This window comes from Oncorhynchus mykiss, chromosome 6 (assembly GCF_013265735.2).
Source record: "Oncorhynchus mykiss isolate Arlee chromosome 6, USDA_OmykA_1.1, whole genome shotgun sequence".
In the NCBI taxonomy this organism is placed as follows: Eukaryota; Metazoa; Chordata; class Actinopteri; order Salmoniformes; family Salmonidae; genus Oncorhynchus; species Oncorhynchus mykiss.
This window is the reverse complement of record NC_048570.1, coordinates 99986855-100007190: the sequence shown is the minus strand read 5'-3', so window position 1 is coordinate 100007190 and position 20336 is coordinate 99986855. Positions and strand designations below refer to the sequence as shown.

The following is a 20336-nucleotide window of genomic DNA, read 5'->3' as shown; positions in this document are numbered from 1 at the left end:
ATGTGGGGTGGCCAGTCCTCTTCTGGCTGTGCCGCATGGAGATTATAACAGAACATGGCCAAGATATTCAAATGTTCATAAATAACCAGCATGGTCCAATAATAATAAGGCAGAACAGTTGAAACTGGAGCAGCAGCACGGCCAGGTGGACTGGGGACAGCAAGGAGTCATCATGTCAGGTAGTCCTGAGGCATGGTCCTAGGGCTCAGGTCCTCCGAGAGAGAGAGAAAGAGAGAATTAGAGAGAGCACACTTAAATTCACACAGGACACCGAATAGGACAGGAGAAGTACTCCAGATATAACAAACTGACCCTAGCCCCCCGACACATAAACTACAGCAGCATAAATACTGGAGGCTGAGACAGGAGGGGTCAGGAGACACTGTGGCCCCATTCAAGGACACCCCCGGACAGGGCCAAACAGGAAGGATATAACCCCACATCATTGATATATACAGAGAAAAGAGTCGGCCCGAGAATTGAACCCTGTGGCACCCCCATAGTGACTGCCAGAGGACCGGACAACATGCCCTCCGATTTGACACACTGATCTCTGTCTGCAAAGTAGTTGGTGAACCAGGCAAGGCAGTCATTAGAAAAACCGAGGCTACTGAGTCTGCCGATAAGAATATGGTGATTGACAGAGTCGAAAGCCTTGGCCTGGTCGATGAAGACGGCTGCACAGTACTGTCTTTTATCGATGGCGGTTATGATATCGTTTAGTACCTTGAGCGTGGCTGAGGTGCACCTGTGACCGGCTCGGAAACCAGATTGCACAGCGGAGAAGGTACGGTGGGATTCGAGATGGTCAGTGATCTGTTTGTTCACTTGGCTTTCGAAGACCTTAGATAGGCAGGGCAGGATGGATTTAGGTCTGTAACAGTTTGGGTCCAGGGTGTCTCCCCCTTCGAAGAGGGGGATGACCGCGGCAGCTTTCCAATCCTTGGGGATCTCAGACGATACGAAAGAGAGGTTGAACAGGCTGGTAATAGGGGTTGCGACAATGCCGGCGGATAGTTTCAGAAATAGAGGGTCCAGATTGTCAAGCCCAGCTAATTTGTATGGGTCCAGGTTTTGCAGCTCTTTCAGAACATCTGCTATCTGGATTTGGGTAAAGGAGAAGCTGGGGAGGCTTGGACAAGTAGCTGCGGGGGGGGGGGGGGGGGAGCTGTTGGCCGAGGTTGGAGTAGCCAGGAAGAAGGCATGGCTAGCCGTTGAGAAATGCTTGTTGAAGTTTTCGATTATCATGGATTTATCGGTGGTGACCGTGTTACCTGCAGTGGGCAGCTGGGAGGAGGTGCTCTTGTTCTCCATGGACTAGATAGCGTCCCAGAACTTTTTGGAGTTAGAGCTACAGGATGCAAATTGCGTCTTGAAAAATCTGGCCTTTGCTTTCCTGACTGACTGCGTGTATTGGTTCCGGACTTCCCTGAACCGTTGCATATCGCGGGGACTATTCGATGCTATTGCACTCCGCCACAGGATGTTTTTGTGCTGGTCGAGGGCAGTCCGGTCTGGAGTGAACCAGGGGCTATATCTGTTCTTAGTTCTGCATTTTTTGAATGGAACATTCTTATCTAAGATGGTGAGGAAGTTACTTTTAAAGAATACCCAGGTGTCCTCAACTGACGGGATGAGGTCAATATCCTTCCAGGATACCTGGGCCAGGTCGATTAGAAAGGCCTGCTCGCAGAAGTGTTTTAGGGAGCGTTTGACAGTGATGAGGGGTGGTCGTTTGACCTCGGACCCGTAGCGGATACAGGCAATGACGCAGTGATCGCTGAGATCCTGAATGTAGACAGCGGAGGTGTATTTGGAGGGCCAGTTGGTCAGGATGACGTCAATGAGGGTGCCCTTGTTTACAGAGTTAGGGTTGTACCTGGTGGGTTCCTTGATGATTTGTGTGAGATTGAGGGCATCTAGCTTAGATTGTAGGACTGCCGCGGTGTTAAGCATATCACAGTTTAGGTCACCTAACAGAGCAAACTCTGAAGCTAGATGGGGGGTGATCAATTCACAAATGGTGTCCAGGGCACAGCTGGGAGCTGAGGGGGGTCTGGAGCAGGCGGCAACAGTGAGAGACGTATTTCTGGAGAGATACATTTTTTAAATTAGAAGTTCGATCTGTTTGGGTATAGACCTGGAAAGTATGACATTACTTTGCAGGCTATCTCTGCAGTAGACTGCAACTCCTCCCCCTTTGGCAGTTCTATCTTGACGGAAAGTGTTATAGTTGGGTATGGAAATCTCCTAATTTTTGGTGGCCTTCCTGAGCCAGGATTCAGACACGGCAAGGACATCAGGGTTGGCAGAGTGTGCTAAAGCAGTGAGTAAAACAAACTTAGGGAGGAGGCTTCTGATGTTGACATGCATGAAACCAAGGCTTTTTCGATCACAGAAGTCAACAAATGAGGGTGCCTGGGGACATGCAGGGCCTGGAACGGAGGAGTAGGATGAGGGTGCGGCTAAAGGCTATCAAAACTGGTCGCCTAGAGCGTTGGGGACAAAGAATAAAAGGAGCAGATTTCTGGGCATGGTAGAATATATTCAGGGCATAATGTGCAGACGGGTATGGTGGGGTGCGGGTACAGCGGAGGTAAGCCCAGGCGCTGGGTGATGATAAGAGAGGTTGTATCTCTGGACATTCTGGTTATAATCGGTGAGGTCACCGCATGTGTGGGAGGTGAGACAAAGGAGGTATCAGAGGTATGAAGAGTGGAACTAGGGGCTCCATTGTAAACTAAAACAATGATAACTAACCTGAACAACAGTATACAAGGCATATTGACATTTGAGAGAGACATACAGCGAGGCATACAGTAAACGCAGGTGTTGATTGGGAGAGCTAGCTAAAACAACAGGTGAGACAACAACAGCTAATCAGCTAGCACAACAACAGCAGGTAAAATGGCGATGACTAGGCAGAGAGGGTCGAATTAACTACACACAGAGCCTGAGTTCGCGTCTGGGACCGACAGACAAAACATAAATAAACAGAATGGAGTACCGTGATTAATGGATAGTCCAGCAGGCATCAGCTATGTAGCCAAGTGATCCTAGTGTCCAGGGGGCAGCAGTAGATGGAACAGGGAAGCCGCCACTACGCTAGCACGCGGGTGACACAGCGTTTAAGGTTAGTATCCCGGGGCTAGTAGGAGCGTCTGCTCCGACGGAGGCCGGTTGAAGGCACAGCGGATGGAGTATTCGTCGGTGTATTCGTCGCCGTAACCGACTTCAGTGGGCAAATGCTCACCTTCGATGGCCACTGGCACGCTGGAGACGTGTGCTCTTCCGGGATGAATCCCGGTTGGAACTGTACCGGGCAGATGGCAGACAAGGTGTGTGCGAGCAGTTTGCTGATGTGAACATAGTGCCCCATGGTGGCGGTGGGGTTATGGTATGGGTAAATTGAATGCGCAGAGATACCACGACGAGATCCTGATCAACTCATGCTGCCAAACATACCCTCGTAAAACTGACCATCCTACCGATCCTCGACTTCGGCGATGTCATCTATAAAATAGCCTCCAACACTCTACTCAACAAACTGGATGCAGTCTATCACAGTGCCATCCGTTTTGTCACCAAAGCCCTATACACTACCCACCATTGCGACCTGTACGCTCTCACTAGTCACCCCCAAAGCCAATTCCTCCTTTGGTCGTCTTTCCTTCCAGTTCTCTGCTGCCCATGACTGGAACGAATTGAAAAAATCTGTGAAGCTGGAGACTCATATCTCTCTCACTAGCTTTAAGCACCAGCTGTCAGAGCAGCTCACAGATCACTGCACCTGTTCATAGCCCATCTGTAAACAGCCCATCTATCTACCTACCTCATCCCCATACTGGTATTTTTTTATTTTTTTATTTTGCTCCTTTGCACCCCAGTATCTCTACCTGCACATTCATCTTCTGCCGATCTACCATTCCAGTGTTTAATTGCTATATTGTAATTACTTCGCCACCATGGCCTATTTCCTTAACTTACCTCATTTGCACTCACTGTATATAGACTTTTTGTTTTCTTTTGTTCTACTGTATTATTGACTGTATGTTTTGTTTATTCCATGTGTAACTCTGTGTTGTTGTAGGTGTCGAATTGCTATGCTTTATCTTGGCCAGGTCGCAGTTGTAAATGAGAACTTGTTCTCAACTAGCCTACCTGGTTAAATAAAGGTGAAATATATATATATTTTTTAACTCTGTCAAGGAGATGTGTCGCGCTGCACGAGGCAAACGGTGGTCACACCAGATACTGACAGGTTTTCTGATCCACACCCCTATCTGTTTTAAACAGTTATCTTTGACCAACAGATGCATATCTGTATTCCCAGTCCTGTGAAATCCATAGATTAGGACCTAATGAATTTATTACACTGATTTCCTTATGAACTGTAACTCAGTAGAATATTTGAAATGGTTGATTGCGTTTATATTTTTGTTCAGTATACCTTGGTATGTTTTATGTCTGTCTGACTGTTCCTCTCCCACTCTCCCCCATCTCCAGTATGTTCTGCAGTGCGTGTGACGGGCTATGTGATAAGATCTGTGATGAGAAGGTCATTGACTCCGTGGACGCGGCCCAGTCTCTGAAGGGATGTACCGTCGTCAAGGGCAACCTACAAATCAACATCCGTAGAGGACGTAAGTACCTGTTATAGTACAGTTATATATCACTGCCTGTTATAGTACAGTTATATATCACTACCTGTTATAGTACAGTTATATATCACTGCCTGTTATAGTACAGTTATATATCACTACCTGTTATAGTACAGTTATATATCACTGCCTGTTATAGTACAGTTATATATCACTGCCTGTTATAGTACAGTTATATACCTGTTATAGTACAGTTATATATCACTACCTGTTATAGTACAGTTATATACCTGTTATAGTACAGTTATATATCACTGCCTGTTATAGTACAGTTATATATCACTACCTGTTATAGTACAGTTATATATCACTGCCTGTTATAGTACAGTTATATACCTGTTATAGTACAGTTATATATCACTACCTGTTATAGTACAGTTATATACCTGTTATAGTACAGTTATATATCACTGCCTGTTATAGTACAGTTATATATCACTACCTGTTATAGTACAGTTATATATCACTACCTGTTATAGTACAGTTATACAGTGCCTTGCGAAAGTATTCGGCCCCCTTGAACTTTGCGACCTTTTGCCACATTTCAGGCTTCAAACATAAAGATATAAAACTGTATTTTTTTTGTGAAGAATCAACAACAAGTGGGACACAATCATGAAGTGGAACGACATTTATTGGATATTTCAAACTTTTTTAACCTGTTGCGACGACCAAACCCGGATCCGGGATTCTATTTATAGACCTAAGCTCATTACCATAACGCAACGTTAACTATTCATGAAAATCGCAAATGAAATGAAATAAATATGCTATCTCTCAAGCTTAGCCTTTTGTTAACAACACTGTCATCTCAGATTTTCAAAATATGCTTTTCAACCATAGGAAAACAATCATTTGTGTAACAGTAGCTAGCTAGCGTAGCATTTAGCATTAGCATTAGCATTAGCATTTAGCAGGCAACTATCACAAAAACAAGTAAAGCCTTCAAATAAAATAACTTACCTTTGAAGAACTTCTGATGTTTTCAATGAGGAGACTCTCAGTTAGATAGCAGATGCTCAGTTTTTCCAAAAAGATTATTTGTGTATTAGAAATAGCTCCGTTTTGTACATCACATTTGGCTACCAAAAAAAAAAAAAAAAAAAAAAAAAAAAAAAATTCAGCCCTCAAAACGCGAACTTTTTTCCAAATTAACTCCATAATATCGACTGAAACATGGCAAACGTGGTTTAGAATCAATCCTCAAGGTGTTTTTCCACATATCTCTTCGATGATATATCCTTCGTGGAAGCCTGGTTTCTCCTTGCTCTCAAATGGAAAAATAATTGGACCTGGCTTTGCGCTCCAATTTCGACGCAGGGACACCAGGCGGACACTTGGAAAATGTAGTCTCTTATGGTCAATCTTCCAATGATATGCCTACAAATACGTCACAATGCTGCAAACACCTTGGGGAAACGACAGAAAGTGTAGGCTCATTCCTTGCGCAATCACAGCCATATAAGGAGACAATGGAAAACAGAGCCTCAGAGATTCTGCTCATTTCCTGGTTGACGTATCATCTTGGTTTCACCTGTAGAATGAGTTCTGGGGCACTTACAGACAATATCTTTGCAGATTCTGAAACTTCAGAGTGTTTTCTTTCCAAAACGGTCAATAATATGCATAGTCGAGCATCTTTTCGTGACAAAATATTGCGCTTAAAACGGGAACGTTTTTTATCCAAAAATGAAATAGCGCCCCTAGAGATCCAAGAGGTTAACAAATCAAAAACTGAAAAATTGGGCGTGCAAAATTATTCAGCCCCTTTACTTTCAGTGCAGCAAACTCTCTCCAGAAGTTCAGTGAGGATCTCTGAATGATCCAATGTTGACCTAAATGACTAATGATGATAAATACAATCCACCTGTGTGTAATCAAGTCTCCGTATAAATGCACCTGCACTGTGATAGTGTCAGAGGTCCGTTAAAAGCGCAGAGAGCATCATGAAGAACAAGGAACACACCAGGCAGGTCCGAGATACTGTTGTGAAGAAGTTTAAAGCCGGATTTGGATACAAAAAGATTTCCCAAGCTTTAAACATCCCAAGGAGCACTGTGCAAGCGATAATATTGAAATGGAAGGAGTATCAGACCACTGCAAATCTACCAAGACCTGGCCGTCCCTCTAAACTTTCAGCTCATACAAGGAGAAGACTGATCAGAGATGCAGCCAAGAGGCCCATGATCACTCTGGATGAACTGCAGAGATCTACAGCTGAGGTGGGAGACTCTGTCCATAGTACAACAATCAGTCTTATATTGCACAAATCTGGCCTTTATGGAAGAGTGGCAAGAAGAAAGCCATTTCTTAAAGATATCCATAAAAAGTGTTGTTTAAAGTTTGCCACAAGCCACCTGGGAGACACACCAAACATGTGGAAGAAGGTGCTCTGGTCAGATGAAACCAAAATTGAACTTTTTGGCAACAATGCAAAACGTTATGTTTGGCGGAAAAGCAACACAGCTGAACACACCATCCCCACTGTCAAACATGGTGGTGGCAGCATCATGGTTTGGGCCTGCTTTTCTTCAGCAGGTACAGGGAAGATGGTTAAAATTGATGGGAAGATGGATGGAGCTAAATACAGGACCATTCTGGAAGAAAACCTGATGGAGTCTGCAAAAGACCTGAGACTGGGACGGAGATTTGTCTTCCAACAAGAGAATGATCCAAAACATAAAGCAAAATCTACAATGGAATGGTTAAAAAATAAACATATCCAGGTGTTAGAATGGCCAAGTCAAAGTCCAGACTTGAATCTGTGGAAAGAACTGAAAACTGCTGTTCACAAATGCTCTCCATCCAACCTCACTGAGTTCGAGCTGTTTTGCAAGGAGGAATGGGAAAAAATGTCAGTCTCTCGATGTGCAAAACTGATAGAGACATACCCCAAGCGACTTACAGCTGTAATCGCAGCAAAAGGTGGCGCTACAAAGTATTAACTTAAGGGGGCTGAATCATTTTGCACACCCAATTTTTCAGTTTTTGATTTGTTAAAAAAGTTTGAAATATCCAATAAATGTCGTTCCACTTCATGATTGTGTCCCACTTGTTGTTGAAAAAATACAGTTTTATATCTTTATGTTTGAAGCCTGAAATGTGGCAAAAGGTCGCAAAGTTCAAGGGGGCCGAATACTTTCGCAAGGCACTGTATATCACTACTTGTTATAGTACAGTTATATATCACTACCTGTTATCCTAGGGAACAGTGAGAGGCAACGATCCTAACTCCTTTCTCTGTCTCCTCCTCTAGAGAACAGTGAGAGGCAACGATCCTAACTCCTTTCTGTCTCCTCTAGAGAACAGTGAGAGGCAACGATCCAAACTCCTTTCTCTGTCTCCTCCTCTAGAGAACAGTGAGAGGCAACGATCCAAACTCCTGTCTCTGTCTCCTCCTCTAGAGAACAGTGAGAGGCAACGATCCTAACTCCTTTCTCTGTCTCCTCCTCTAGAGAACAGTGAGAGGCAACGATCCTAACTCCTTTCTGTCTCCTCTAGAGAACAGTGAGAGGCAACGATCCAAACTCCTTTCTCTGTCTCCTCCTCTAGAGAACAGTGAGAGGCAACGATCCAAACTCCTGTCTCTGTCTCCTCCTCTAGAGAACAGTGAGAGGCAACGATCCTAACTCCTTTCTCTGTCTCCTCCTCTAGAGAACAGTGAGAGGCAACGATCCAAACTCCTGTCTCTGTCTCCTCCTCTAGAGAACAGTGAGAGGCAACGATCCTAACTCCTTTCTCTGTCTCCTCCTCTAGAGAACAGTGAGAGGCAACATTCCAAACTCCTGTCTCTGTCTCCTCTCCTCCTCTAGAGAACAGTGAGAGGCAACGATCCAAACTCCTTTCTCTGTCTCCTCCTCTAGAGAACAGTGACAGGCAACAATCCTAACCTAACTCCTCTCCTCCCCTCCTCTAGAGAACATAGTGTCTGAGCTGGAGAGTTTCATGGGATTGATCCAGACAGTGACTGGCTACGTGAGAATCAGACACTCTCAGACGCTGGGCTCCCTGTCCTTCCTCAAGAGCCTCCGCTACATCAATGGAGAGGATCTGATGGACGAGTATGTTACCACATTATTATGGATCCTCATTCATCCTCATCCTCATTCATCCTCATCCTCGTTCCCCCAGCTACTACTACTACTACTACTGCTACTACTACTACTGCTACTACTACCACTACTACTACTACTACTACTACTAATACCGCTACTTCTACCACCACCCCCTCCCTCCTCCTCCTCCTCTTCCTCCTCTTCCTGGGGTTTATTATGGATCCCCATTAGTTCCTGTCAAGGCAGCAGCTACTCTTCCTGGGGTTTATTATGGATCCCCATTAGTTCCTGTTGCCAAGGCAGCAGCTACTCTTCCTGGGGTTTATTATGGATCCCCATTAGTTCCTGCCAAGGCAGCAGCTACTCTTCCTGGGGTTTATTATGGATCCCCATTAGTTCCTGCCAAGGCAGCAGCTACTCTTCCTGGGGTTTATTATGGATCCCCATTAGTTCCTGTTGCCAAGGCAGCAGCTACTCTTCCTGGGGTTTATTATGGATCCCCATTAGTTCCTGTTGCCCCATTAGTTCCTGTCCCCACCCCTCTACATTCTGTCAGCTTTGTAAAGGAGGATCAGGACCAGCTCCCCACCCCTCTACATTCTGTCAGCTTTGTAAAGGAGGATCAGGACCAGCTCCCCACCCCTCTACATTCTGTCAGCTTTGTAAAGGAGGACCAGGACCAGCTCCCCACCCCTCTACATTCTGGCAGCTTTGTAAAGGAGGACCAGCTCCCCACCCCTCTACATTCTGTCAGCTTTGTAAAGGAGGACCAGCTCCCCACCCCTCTACATTCTGTCAGCTTTGTAAAGGAGGATCAGGACCAGCTCCCCACCCCTCTACATTCTGTCAGCTTTGTAAAGGAGGATCAGGACCAGCTCCCCACCCCTCTACATTCTGTCAGCTTTGTAAAGGAGGATCAGGACCAGCTCCCCACCCCCCTACATTCTGTCAGCTTTGTAAAGGAGGATCAGGACCAGCTCCCCACCCCTCTACATTCTGTCAGCTTTGTAAAGGAGGATCAGGACCAGCTCCCCACCCCTCTACATTCTGTCAGCTTTGTAAATGAGGATCAGGACCAGCTCCCCACCCCTCTACATTCTGTCAGCTTTGTAAAGGAGGATCAGGACCAGCTCCTCGCCCCTCTACATTCTGTCAGCTTTGTAAAGGAGGATCAGGACCAGCTCCCCACCCCTCTACTGTCAGCTTTGTAAAGGAGGATCAGGACCAGCTCCCCACCCCTCTACATTCTGTCAGCTTTGTAAAGGAGGATCAGGACCAGCTCCTCGCCCCTCTACATTCTGTCAGCTTTGTAAAGGAGGATCAGGACCAGCTCCCCACCCCTCTACATTCTGTCAGCTTTGTAAAGGAGGATCAGGACCAGCTCCCCACCCCTCTACTGTCAGCTTTGTAAAGGAGGATCAGGACCAGCTCCTCGCCCCTCTACATTCTGTCAGCTTTGTAAAGGAGGATCAGGACCAGCTCCCCACCCCTCTACATTCTGTCAGCTTTGTAAAGGAGGATCAGGACCAGCTCCTCGCCCCTCTACATTCTGTCAGCTTTGTAAAGGAGGATCAGGACCAGCTCCCCACCCCTCTACATTCTGTCAGCTTTGTAAAGGAGGATCAGGACCAGCTCCCCACCCCTCTACTGTCAGCTTTGTAAAGGAGGATCAGGACCAGCTCCCCACCCCTCTACATTCTGTCAGCTTTGTAAAGGAGGATCAGGACCAGCTCCCCACCCCTCTACATTCTGTCAGCTTTGTAAAGGAGGATCAGGACCAGCTCCCCACCCCTCTACATTCTGTCAGCTTTGTAAAGGAGGATCAGGACCAGCTCCTCGCCCCTCTACATTCTGTCAGCTTTGTAAAGGAGGATCAGGACCAGCTCCCCACCCCTCTACATTCTGTCAGCTTTGTAAAGGAGGATCAGGACCAGCTCCCCACCCCTCTACATTCTGTCAGCTTTGTAAAGGAGGATCAGGACCAGCTCCCCACCCCTCTACATTCTGTCAGCTTTGTAAAGGAGGACCAGGACCAGCTCCCCACCTCTCTACATTCTGTCAGCTTTGTAAAGGAGGATCAGGACCAGCTCCCCACCCCTCTACTGTCAGCTTTGTAAAGGAGGATCAGGACCAGCTCCCCACCCCTCTACATTCTGTCAGCTTTGTAAAGGAGGATCAGGACCAGCTCCCCACCCCTCTACATTCTGTCAGCTTTGTAAAGGAGGATCAGGACCAGCTCCCCACCCCTCTACATTCTGTCAGCTTTGTAAAGGAGGATCAGGACCAGCTCCTCGCCCCTCTACATTCTGTCAGCTTTGTAAAGGAGGATCAGGACCAGCTCCCCACCCCTCTACATTCTGTCAGCTTTGTAAAGGAGGATCAGGACCAGCTCCCCACCCCTCTACATTCTGTCAGCTTTGTAAAGGAGGATCAGGACCAGCTCCCCACCCCTCTACATTCTGTCAGCTTTGTAAAGGAGGACCAGGACCAGCTCCCCACCTCTCTACATTCTGTCAGCTTTGTAAAGGAGGATCAGGACCAGCTCCCCACCCCTCTACATTCTGTCAGCTTTGTAAAGGAGGATCAGGACCAGCTCCTCGCCCCTCTACATTCTGTCAGCTTTGTAAAGGAGGATCAGGACCAGCTCCCCACCCCTCTACATTCTGTCAGCTTTGTAAAGGAGGATCAGGACCAGCTCCCCACCCCTCTACTGTCAGCTTTGTAAAGGAGGATCAGGACCGGCTCCCCACCCCTCTACATTCTGTCAGCTTTGTAAAGGAGGATCAGGACCAGCTCCCCACCCCTCTACATTCTGTCAGCTTTGTAAAGGAGGATCAGGACCAGCTCCCCACCCCTCTACATTCTGTCAGCTTTGTAAAGGAGGATCAGGACCAGCTCCTCGCCCCTCTACATTCTGTCAGCTTTGTAAAGGAGGATCAGGACCAGCTCCTCGCCCCTCTACATTCTGTCAGCTTTGTAAAGGAGGATCAGGACCAGCTCCCCACCCCTCTACATTCTGTCAGCTTTGTAAAGGAGGATCAGGACCAGCTCCCCACCCCTCTACTGTCAGCTTTGTAAAGGAGGATCAGGACCAGCTCCCCACCCCTCTACATTCTGTCAGCTTTGTAAAGGAGGATCAGGACCAGCTCCCCACCCCTCTACATTCTGTCAGCTTTGTAAAGGAGGATCAGGACCAGCTCCCCACCCCTCTACATTCTGTCAGCTTTGTAATGGAGGATCAGGACCAGCTCCTCGCCCCTCTACATTCTGTCAGCTTTGTAAAGGAGGATCAGGACCAGCTCCCCACCCCTCTACATTCTGTCAGCTTTGTAAAGGAGGATCAGGACCAGCTCCCCACCCCTCTACATTCTGTCAGCTTTGTAAAGGAGGATCAGGACCAGCTCCCCACCCCTCTACATTCTGTCAGCTTTGTAAAGGAGGACCAGGACCAGCTCCCCACCTCTCTACATTCTGTCAGCTTTGTAAAGGAGGATCAGGACCAGCTCCCCACCCCTCTACTGTCAGCTTTGTAAAGGAGGATCAGGACCAGCTCCCCACCCCTCTACATTCTGTCAGCTTTGTAAAGGAGGATCAGGACCAGCTCCCCACCCCTCTACATTCTGTCAGCTTTGTAAAGGAGGATCAGGACCAGCTCCCCACCCCTCTACATTCTGTCAGCTTTGTAAAGGAGGATCAGGACCAGCTCCTCGCCCCTCTACATTCTGTCAGCTTTGTAAAGGAGGATCAGGACCAGCTCCCCACCCCTCTACATTCTGTCAGCTTTGTAAAGGAGGATCAGGACCAGCTCCCCACCCCTCTACATTCTGTCAGCTTTGTAAAGGAGGATCAGGACCAGCTCCCCACCCCTCTACATTCTGTCAGCTTTGTAAAGGAGGACCAGGACCAGCTCCCCACCTCTCTACATTCTGTCAGCTTTGTAAAGGAGGATCAGGACCAGCTCCCCACCCCTCTACATTCTGTCAGCTTTGTAAAGGAGGATCAGGACCAGCTCCTCGCCCCTCTACATTCTGTCAGCTTTGTAAAGGAGGATCAGGACCAGCTCCCCACCCCTCTACATTCTGTCAGCTTTGTAAAGGAGGATCAGGACCAGCTCCCCACCCCTCTACTGTCAGCTTTGTAAAGGAGGATCAGGACCGGCTCCCCACCCCTCTACATTCTGTCAGCTTTGTAAAGGAGGATCAGGACCAGCTCCCCACCCCTCTACATTCTGTCAGCTTTGTAAAGGAGGATCAGGACCAGCTCCCCACCCCTCTACATTCTGTCAGCTTTGTAAAGGAGGATCAGGACCAGCTCCTCGCCCCTCTACATTCTGTCAGCTTTGTAAAGGAGGATCAGGACCAGCTCCCCACCCCTCTACATTCTGTCAGCTTTGTAAAGGAGGATCAGGACCAGCTCCCCACCCCTCTACATTCTGTCAGCTTTGTAAAGGAGGATCAGGACCAGCTCCTCGCCCCTCTACATTCTGTCAGCTTTGTAAAGGAGGATCAGGACCAGCTCCCCACCCCTCTACATTCTGTCAGCTTTGTAAAGCAGGATCAGGACCAGCTCCTCGCCCCTCTACTGTCAGCTTTGTAAAGGAGGATCAGGACCAGCTCCCCACCCCTCTACATTCTGTCAGCTTTGTAAAGCAGGATCAGGACCAGCTCCTCGCCCCTCTACTGTCAGCTTATCTGCTTGGTTCTTTTGCCTTTTCATCTTTTAATGGTTTGTTTTGAGGAATTTCCTCTTTCACTCTCTCTCTCTCCGTCGATGTGGCGTTATGCGTTGCCATGGTAATCAGGTAGCGTATTGAGTGGTGTTTGTAGGGGAATGCTAGGAGAGGTTCCTCTGCGTAGGTTGTCCGTATTACAACTGTCTCTGCATGGCTATTCTATCACAATATGGAGCTATAGGGTTGGTGTGGACCGAAACAGTATTCCCTTTCACCTACATAAAAAACACTGTCCTCTGCTGTTGTCTGAGAGTTTCATTAACAATGGCTCAGTCATACACATTAAAAGATCCTGTCAGGTGTTTAATACATCTGCATTTTACCACCCTGCATCCCACTGTTAGGCAGCAGCATACCACCCTGCATCCCACTGTTAGGCAGCAGCAAACCACCCTGCATCCCACTGTTAGGCAGCAGCAAACCACCCTGCACCCCACTGTTAGGCAGCAGCAAACCACCCTGCATCCCACTGTTAGGCAGCAGCATACCACCCTGCATCCCACTATGTTAGGCAGCAGCATACCACCCTGCATCCCACTATGTTAGGCAGCAGCATACCACCCTGCATCCCACTGTTAGGCAGCAGCATACCACCCTGCATCCCACTATGTTAGGCAGCAGCATACCACCCTGCATCCCACTGTTAGGCAGCAGCATACCACCCTGCATCCCACTATGTTAGGCAGCAGCCTACCACCCTTTATCCCACTATGTTAGGCAGCAGCATACCACCCTGCATCCCACTATGTTAGGCAGCAGCAACCACCCTGCATCCCACTATGTTAGGCAGCAGCATACCACCCTGCATCCCACTGTTAGGCAGCAGCATACCACCCTGCATCCCACTATGTTAGGCAGCAGCAACCACCCTGCATCCCACTGTTAGGCAGCAGCATACCACCCTGCATCCCACTATGTTAGGCAGCAGCCTACCACCCTTTATCCCACTATGTTAGGCAGCAGCCTACCACCCTTTATCCCACTATGTTAGGCAGCAGCATACCACCCTGCATCCCACTATGTTAGGCAGCAGCAACCACCCTGCATCCCACTATGTTAGGCAGCAGCATACCACCCTGCATCCCACTATGTTAGGCAGCAGCATACCACCCTGCATCCCACTGTTAGGCAGCAGCATACCACCCTGCATCCCACTATGTTAGGCAGCAGCATACCACCCTGCATACCACTGCTGGCTTGCTTCTGAAGCTCAGCAGGGTTGGTCCTGGTCAGTCCCTGGATGGGAGACCAGATGCTGCTGGAAGTGATGTTGGAGGGCCAGTAGGAGGCACTCTTTCCCAATGCCCCAGGGCAGTGATTGGGGACATTGCCCTGTGTAGGGTTGCCATCTTTCGGATGGGATGTTAGACGGGTGTCTTGACTCTGTGGTCACTAAAGATCCCATGGCACTTATTGTAATAGTAGGGGTGTTAATCCCGGTATTCTGGCTAAATTCTCAATCTGGCTCTCATAATATAAGTCACCTAATCATCCCCAGCTTCCAATTGGTTCATTCATCCCCCTCCTCTCCCCTGTAACTATTCCCCAGGTAGAATGTGTTCTCAACTTGTAAAATAAAGGTTAAATAAATACGTTGTTGCTGTCGTAATATTGCCTCTGATTCAACTGTAAACCACAGCAGCAACATGTGTTGTGGTGGTTTGGATGAGATGGATCTGCCAGGGCAGGCCTAGATAGTCTGACCTTGCTTTGTCTGCTCCTTCGTTGCTCTCGCTAATGGGCCACCTCTACCTCACGGAGCGATCGGAACGTTTTCAAAAATGGCATCCGTGGTCACGAGAGGGCCTTGGCCTAAACCCCCACCTCTCCTCACCCGTCCTCCCCCTCTCCACTTCCCCTCGGCCTTGTCTCTCTCTCTCTGATTAGAAAGTTATCTGCTCCAAGGCTCACTGCATTCCTGCCATTCCTGAGTCCTCACGGAACTAAAGTGGTTAAAGTTGTGTTGTTCTACTGACCCTCTCCTCTCTCATTTTCTCTGTCTTCTCTCCATTTGGCCCTGTTAAAATCTGCCCATCTCCTCTCTCATTTTCTTTGTCTTCTCTCCGTTTGGCCCTGTTAAAATCTGCCCCTCTCCTCATTTTCTCTGTCTTCTCTCCGTTTGGCCCTGTTAAAATCTGCCTCTCTCATTTTCTCTGTCTTCTCTCCGTTTGGCCCTGTTAAAATCTGCCTCTCATTTTCTCTGTCTTCTCTCCATTTGGCCCTATTAAAATCTGTCCCTTCTCCTCTCTCATTTTCTCTGTCTTCTCTCCGTTTGGCCCTGTTAAAATCTGCCCCTTCTCCTCTCTCATTTTCTCTGTCTTCTCTCCATTTGGCCCTGTTAAAATCTGCCCCTTCTCCTCTCTCATTTTCTCTGTCTTCTCTCCGTTTGGCCCTGTTAAAATCTGCCCCTTCTCCTCTCTCATTTTCTCTGTCTTCTCTCCGTTTGGCCCTGTTAAAATCTGTCCATCTCCTCTGGTACTGGTCTGGACAGGCAGGATGCAGTAATATTATAATAATCATCTAATCACAAAGGGTGAAAGCAGACTGAGGGTTAGTGTGGTGGAGACCATCAGACTGCAGGGTTAGTGTGGTGGAGATCATCAGACTGCAGGGTTAGTGTGGTGGAGACCATCAGACTGCAGGGTTAGTGTGGTGGAGACCATCAGACTGCAGGGTTAGTGTGGTGGAGACCATCAGACTGCAGGGTTAGTGTGGTGGAGACCATCAGACTGCAGGGTTAGTGTGGTGGAGACCATCAGACTGCAGGGTTAGTGTGGTGGAGACCATCAGACTGCAGGGTTAGTGTGGTGGGGACCATCAGACTGCAGGGTTAGTGTGGTGGGGACCATCAGACTGCATGGTTAGTGTGGTGGAGACCATCAGACTGCAGGGTTAGTGTGGTGGAGACCATCAGACTGCAGGGTTAGTGTGGTGGGGACCATCAGACTGCAGGGTTAGTGTGGCGGGGACCATCAGACTGCAGGGTTAGTGTGGTGGGGACCATCAGACTGCAGGGTTAGTGTGGTGGGGACCATCAGACTGCAGGGTTAGTGTGGTGGGGACCATCAGACTGCAGGGTTAGTGTGGTGGGGACCATCAGACTGCAGGGTTAGTGTGGCGGGGACCATCAGACTGCAGGGTTAGTGTGGCGGGGACCATCAGACTGCAGGGTTAGTGTGGTGGGGACCATCAGACTGCAGGGTTAGTGTGGTGGGGACCATCAGACTGCAGGGTTAGTGTGGTGGGGACCATCAGACTGCAGGGTTAGTGTTGTGGGGACCATCAGACTGCAGGGTTAGTGTGGTGGGGACCATCAGACTGTAGGGTTAGTGTGGGGACCATCAGACTGCAGGGTTAGTGTGGTGGGGATCATCAGACTGCAGGGTTAGTGTGGTGGAGACCATCAGACTGCAGGGTTAGTGTGGTGGGGACCATCAGACTGCAGGGTTAGTGTGGTGGGGACCATCAGACTGCAGGGTTAGTGTGGTGGAGACCATCAGACTGCAGGGTTAGTGTGGTGGAGACCATCAGACTGCAGGGTTAGTGTGGTGGGGACCATCAGACTGAGAGGATATTTCTGTTTACTGTTGGTGACTCCCTGTTCTTTCTCCTCCCTTCTCCCTCCCCATCTCTCCTCCCTCTACCTCTCTCTCTCTCTACCTCCCCACCTCTCTCTCCCTCCTCACCTCCACCTCTCTCTACCTCCCTCTACCTCCCCACCTCTCTCCTCTCTCTTTCTCCCTCCCCACCTCTCTCTCCCTCCCCACCTCTCTCTCCCTCCCCACCTCTCTCTCCCTCCCCACCTCTCTCTCCCTCCCCACCTCTCTCTCCCCCTCACCACCTCTCTCTCCCTCCCCACCTCTCTCTCCCTCCCCACCTCTCTCTCCCTCCCCACCTCTCTCTCCCTCCCCACCTCTCTCTTCCTCCCCACCTCTCTCTTCCTCCCCACCTCTCTCTTCCTCCCCACCTCTCTCTTCCTCCCCACCTCTCTCTCCCTCCCCACCTCTCTCCCTCCCCACCTCTCTCTGTCCTCTCTCCTCTCTCTCCCTCCCCACCTCTCTCCCTCTTCTCTCCTCTCTCTCTCTCTCCCCACCTCTCTCCTCTTCTCTCCTCTCTCTCCCTCCCCACCTCTCTCTCCTCTCTCTCCCTCCACACCTCTCCCTCCCCACCTCTCTCTCCTCTCTCTCCCTCCCCACCTCTCTCTCCTCTCTCTCCCTCCCCACCTCTCTCTCCTCTCTCTCCCTCCCCACCTCTCTCTCCTCTCTCCTCTGTTCCTCCTCTCCGCCCCCCTCAATCCCCTCAGCATGTATGCTTTCCATGCAGTAGACAATCAGCACCTCCAGTTCTTGTGGGATTGGACCCAGCACAACCTGACCATCCGGGCCGGGAAACTGTTCTTCCGATCCAACCCTAAACTCTGCATGTCGGAGATCCGGAAGATGTGGCAGAGGACGGGCATCACAGAGAAGTTTGAGGAGGACGACTTCAGGAACAACGGAGACCGAGCAAGCTGTACGATACTTTATTTATATTATACTGCACTGTACGGCTCTATGATATTATACTGTACTGTACAGCTCTATGATATTATACTGTACGGCTCTATGATATTATACTGTACTATACAGCTCTATGATATTATACTGTACTATACAGCTCTATGATATTATACTATACTGTACAGCTCTATGATATTATACTGTACTGTACAGCTCTATGATATTATACTATACTGTACAGCTCTATGATATTATACTGTACTATACAGCTCTATGATATTATACTATACTGTACAGCTCTATGATATTATACTGTACTATACAGCTCTATGATATTATACTGTACAGCTCTATGATATTATACTGTACAGCTCTATGATATTATACTGTACAGCTCTATGATATTATACTGTACTGTACGGCTCTATGATATTATACTGTACTATACAGCTCTATGATATTATACTATACTGTACAGCTCTATGATATTATACTGTACAATACAGCTCTATGATATTATACTGTACTATACAGCTCTATGATATTATACTGTACAGCTCTATGATATTATACTGTACAGCTCTATGATATTATACTGTACTATACAGCTCTATGATATTATACTGTACAGCTCTATGATATTATACTGTACTGTACAGCTCTATGATATTATACTGTACTATACAGCTCTATGATATTATACTGTACAGCTCTATGATATTATACTGTACTATACAGCTCTATGATATTATACTGTACAGCTCTATGATATTATACTGTACTATACAGCTCTATGATATTATACTGTACAGCTCTATGATATTATACTGTACTATACAGCTCTATGATATTATACTGTACAGCTCTATGATATTATACTGTACAGCTCTATGATATTATACTGTACAGCTCTATGATATTATACTGTACTATACAGCTCTATGATATTATACTGTACAGCTCTATGATATTATACTGTACAGCTTTATGATATTATACTGTACAGCTCTATGATATTATACTGTACTATACAGCTCTATGATATTATACTGTACAGCTCTATGATATTATACTGTACAGCTCTATGATATTATACTGTACAGCTCTATGATATTATACTGTACAGCTCTATGATATTATACTGTACAGCTCTATGATATTATACTGTACTATACAGCTCTATGATATTATACTGTACTATACAGCTCTATGATATTATACTGTACAGCTCTATGATATTATACTGTACTATACAGCTCTATGATATTATACTGTACTATACAGCTCTATGATATTATACTGTACTGTACAGCTCTATGATATTATACTGTACTATACAGCTCTATGATATTATACTGTACTATACAGCTCTATGATATTATACTGTACTATACAGCTCTATGATATTATACTGTACTGTACAGCTCTATGATATTATACTGTACTATACAGCTCTATGATATTATACTGTACAGCTCTATGATATTATACTGTACTGTACAGCTCTATGATATTATACTGTACTATACAGCTCTATGATATTATACTGTACTGTACAGCTCTATGATATTATACTGTACTATACAGCTCTATGATATTATACTGTACAGCTCTGATATTATACTGTACTATACAGCTCTATGATATTATACTGTACTATACAGCTCTATGATATTATACTGTACTGTACAGCTCTATGATATTATACTGTACTATACAGCTCTATGATATTATACTGTACAGCTCTGATATTATACTGTACTATACAGCTCTATGATATTATACTGTACTATACAGCTCTATGATATTATACTGTACAGCTCTATGATATTATACTGTACTATACAGCTCTATGATATTATACTGTACTGTACAGCTCTATGATATTATACTGTACTATACAGCTCTATGATATTATACTGTACTATACAGCTCTATGATATTATACTGTACTATACAGCTCTATGATATTATACTGTACTGTACAGCTCTATGATATTATACTGTACTATACAGCTCTATGATATTATACTGTACAGCTCTATGATATTATACTGTACTGTACAGCTCTATGATATTATACTGTACTATACAGCTCTATGATATTATACTGTACTGTACAGCTCTATGATATTATACTGTACTATACAGCTCTATGATATTATACTGTACAGCTCTATGATATTATACTGTACAGCTCTATGATATTATACTGTACTATACAGCTCTATGATATTATACTGTACTATACAGCTCTATGATATTATACTGTACAGCTCTGATATTATACTGTACTATACAGCTCTATGATATTATACTGTACTATACTGCTCTATGATATTATACTGTACTATACAGCTCTATGATATTATACTGTACTATACAGCTC

At 46.7% G+C, this 20336-nt stretch overlaps 1 protein-coding gene across 3 annotated transcripts in view; it reads left to right on the top strand.

Moving 5' to 3' along the window:
- LOC110518867 (insulin-like growth factor 1 receptor) overlaps positions 1-20336 on the top strand; it is a 147764-nt gene that overhangs the window by 65931 nt on the left and 61497 nt on the right. For all 3 annotated transcript variants that reach the window (XM_036981717.1, XM_036981719.1, XM_036981718.1), the window contains exons 5-7: positions 4507-4643; positions 8578-8722; positions 17752-17960. In XM_036981717.1, coding sequence (XP_036837612.1) covers positions 4507-4643; positions 8578-8722; positions 17752-17960 — 491 coding nt within the window. The remainder of the gene's footprint in view (positions 1-4506; positions 4644-8577; positions 8723-17751; positions 17961-20336) is intronic.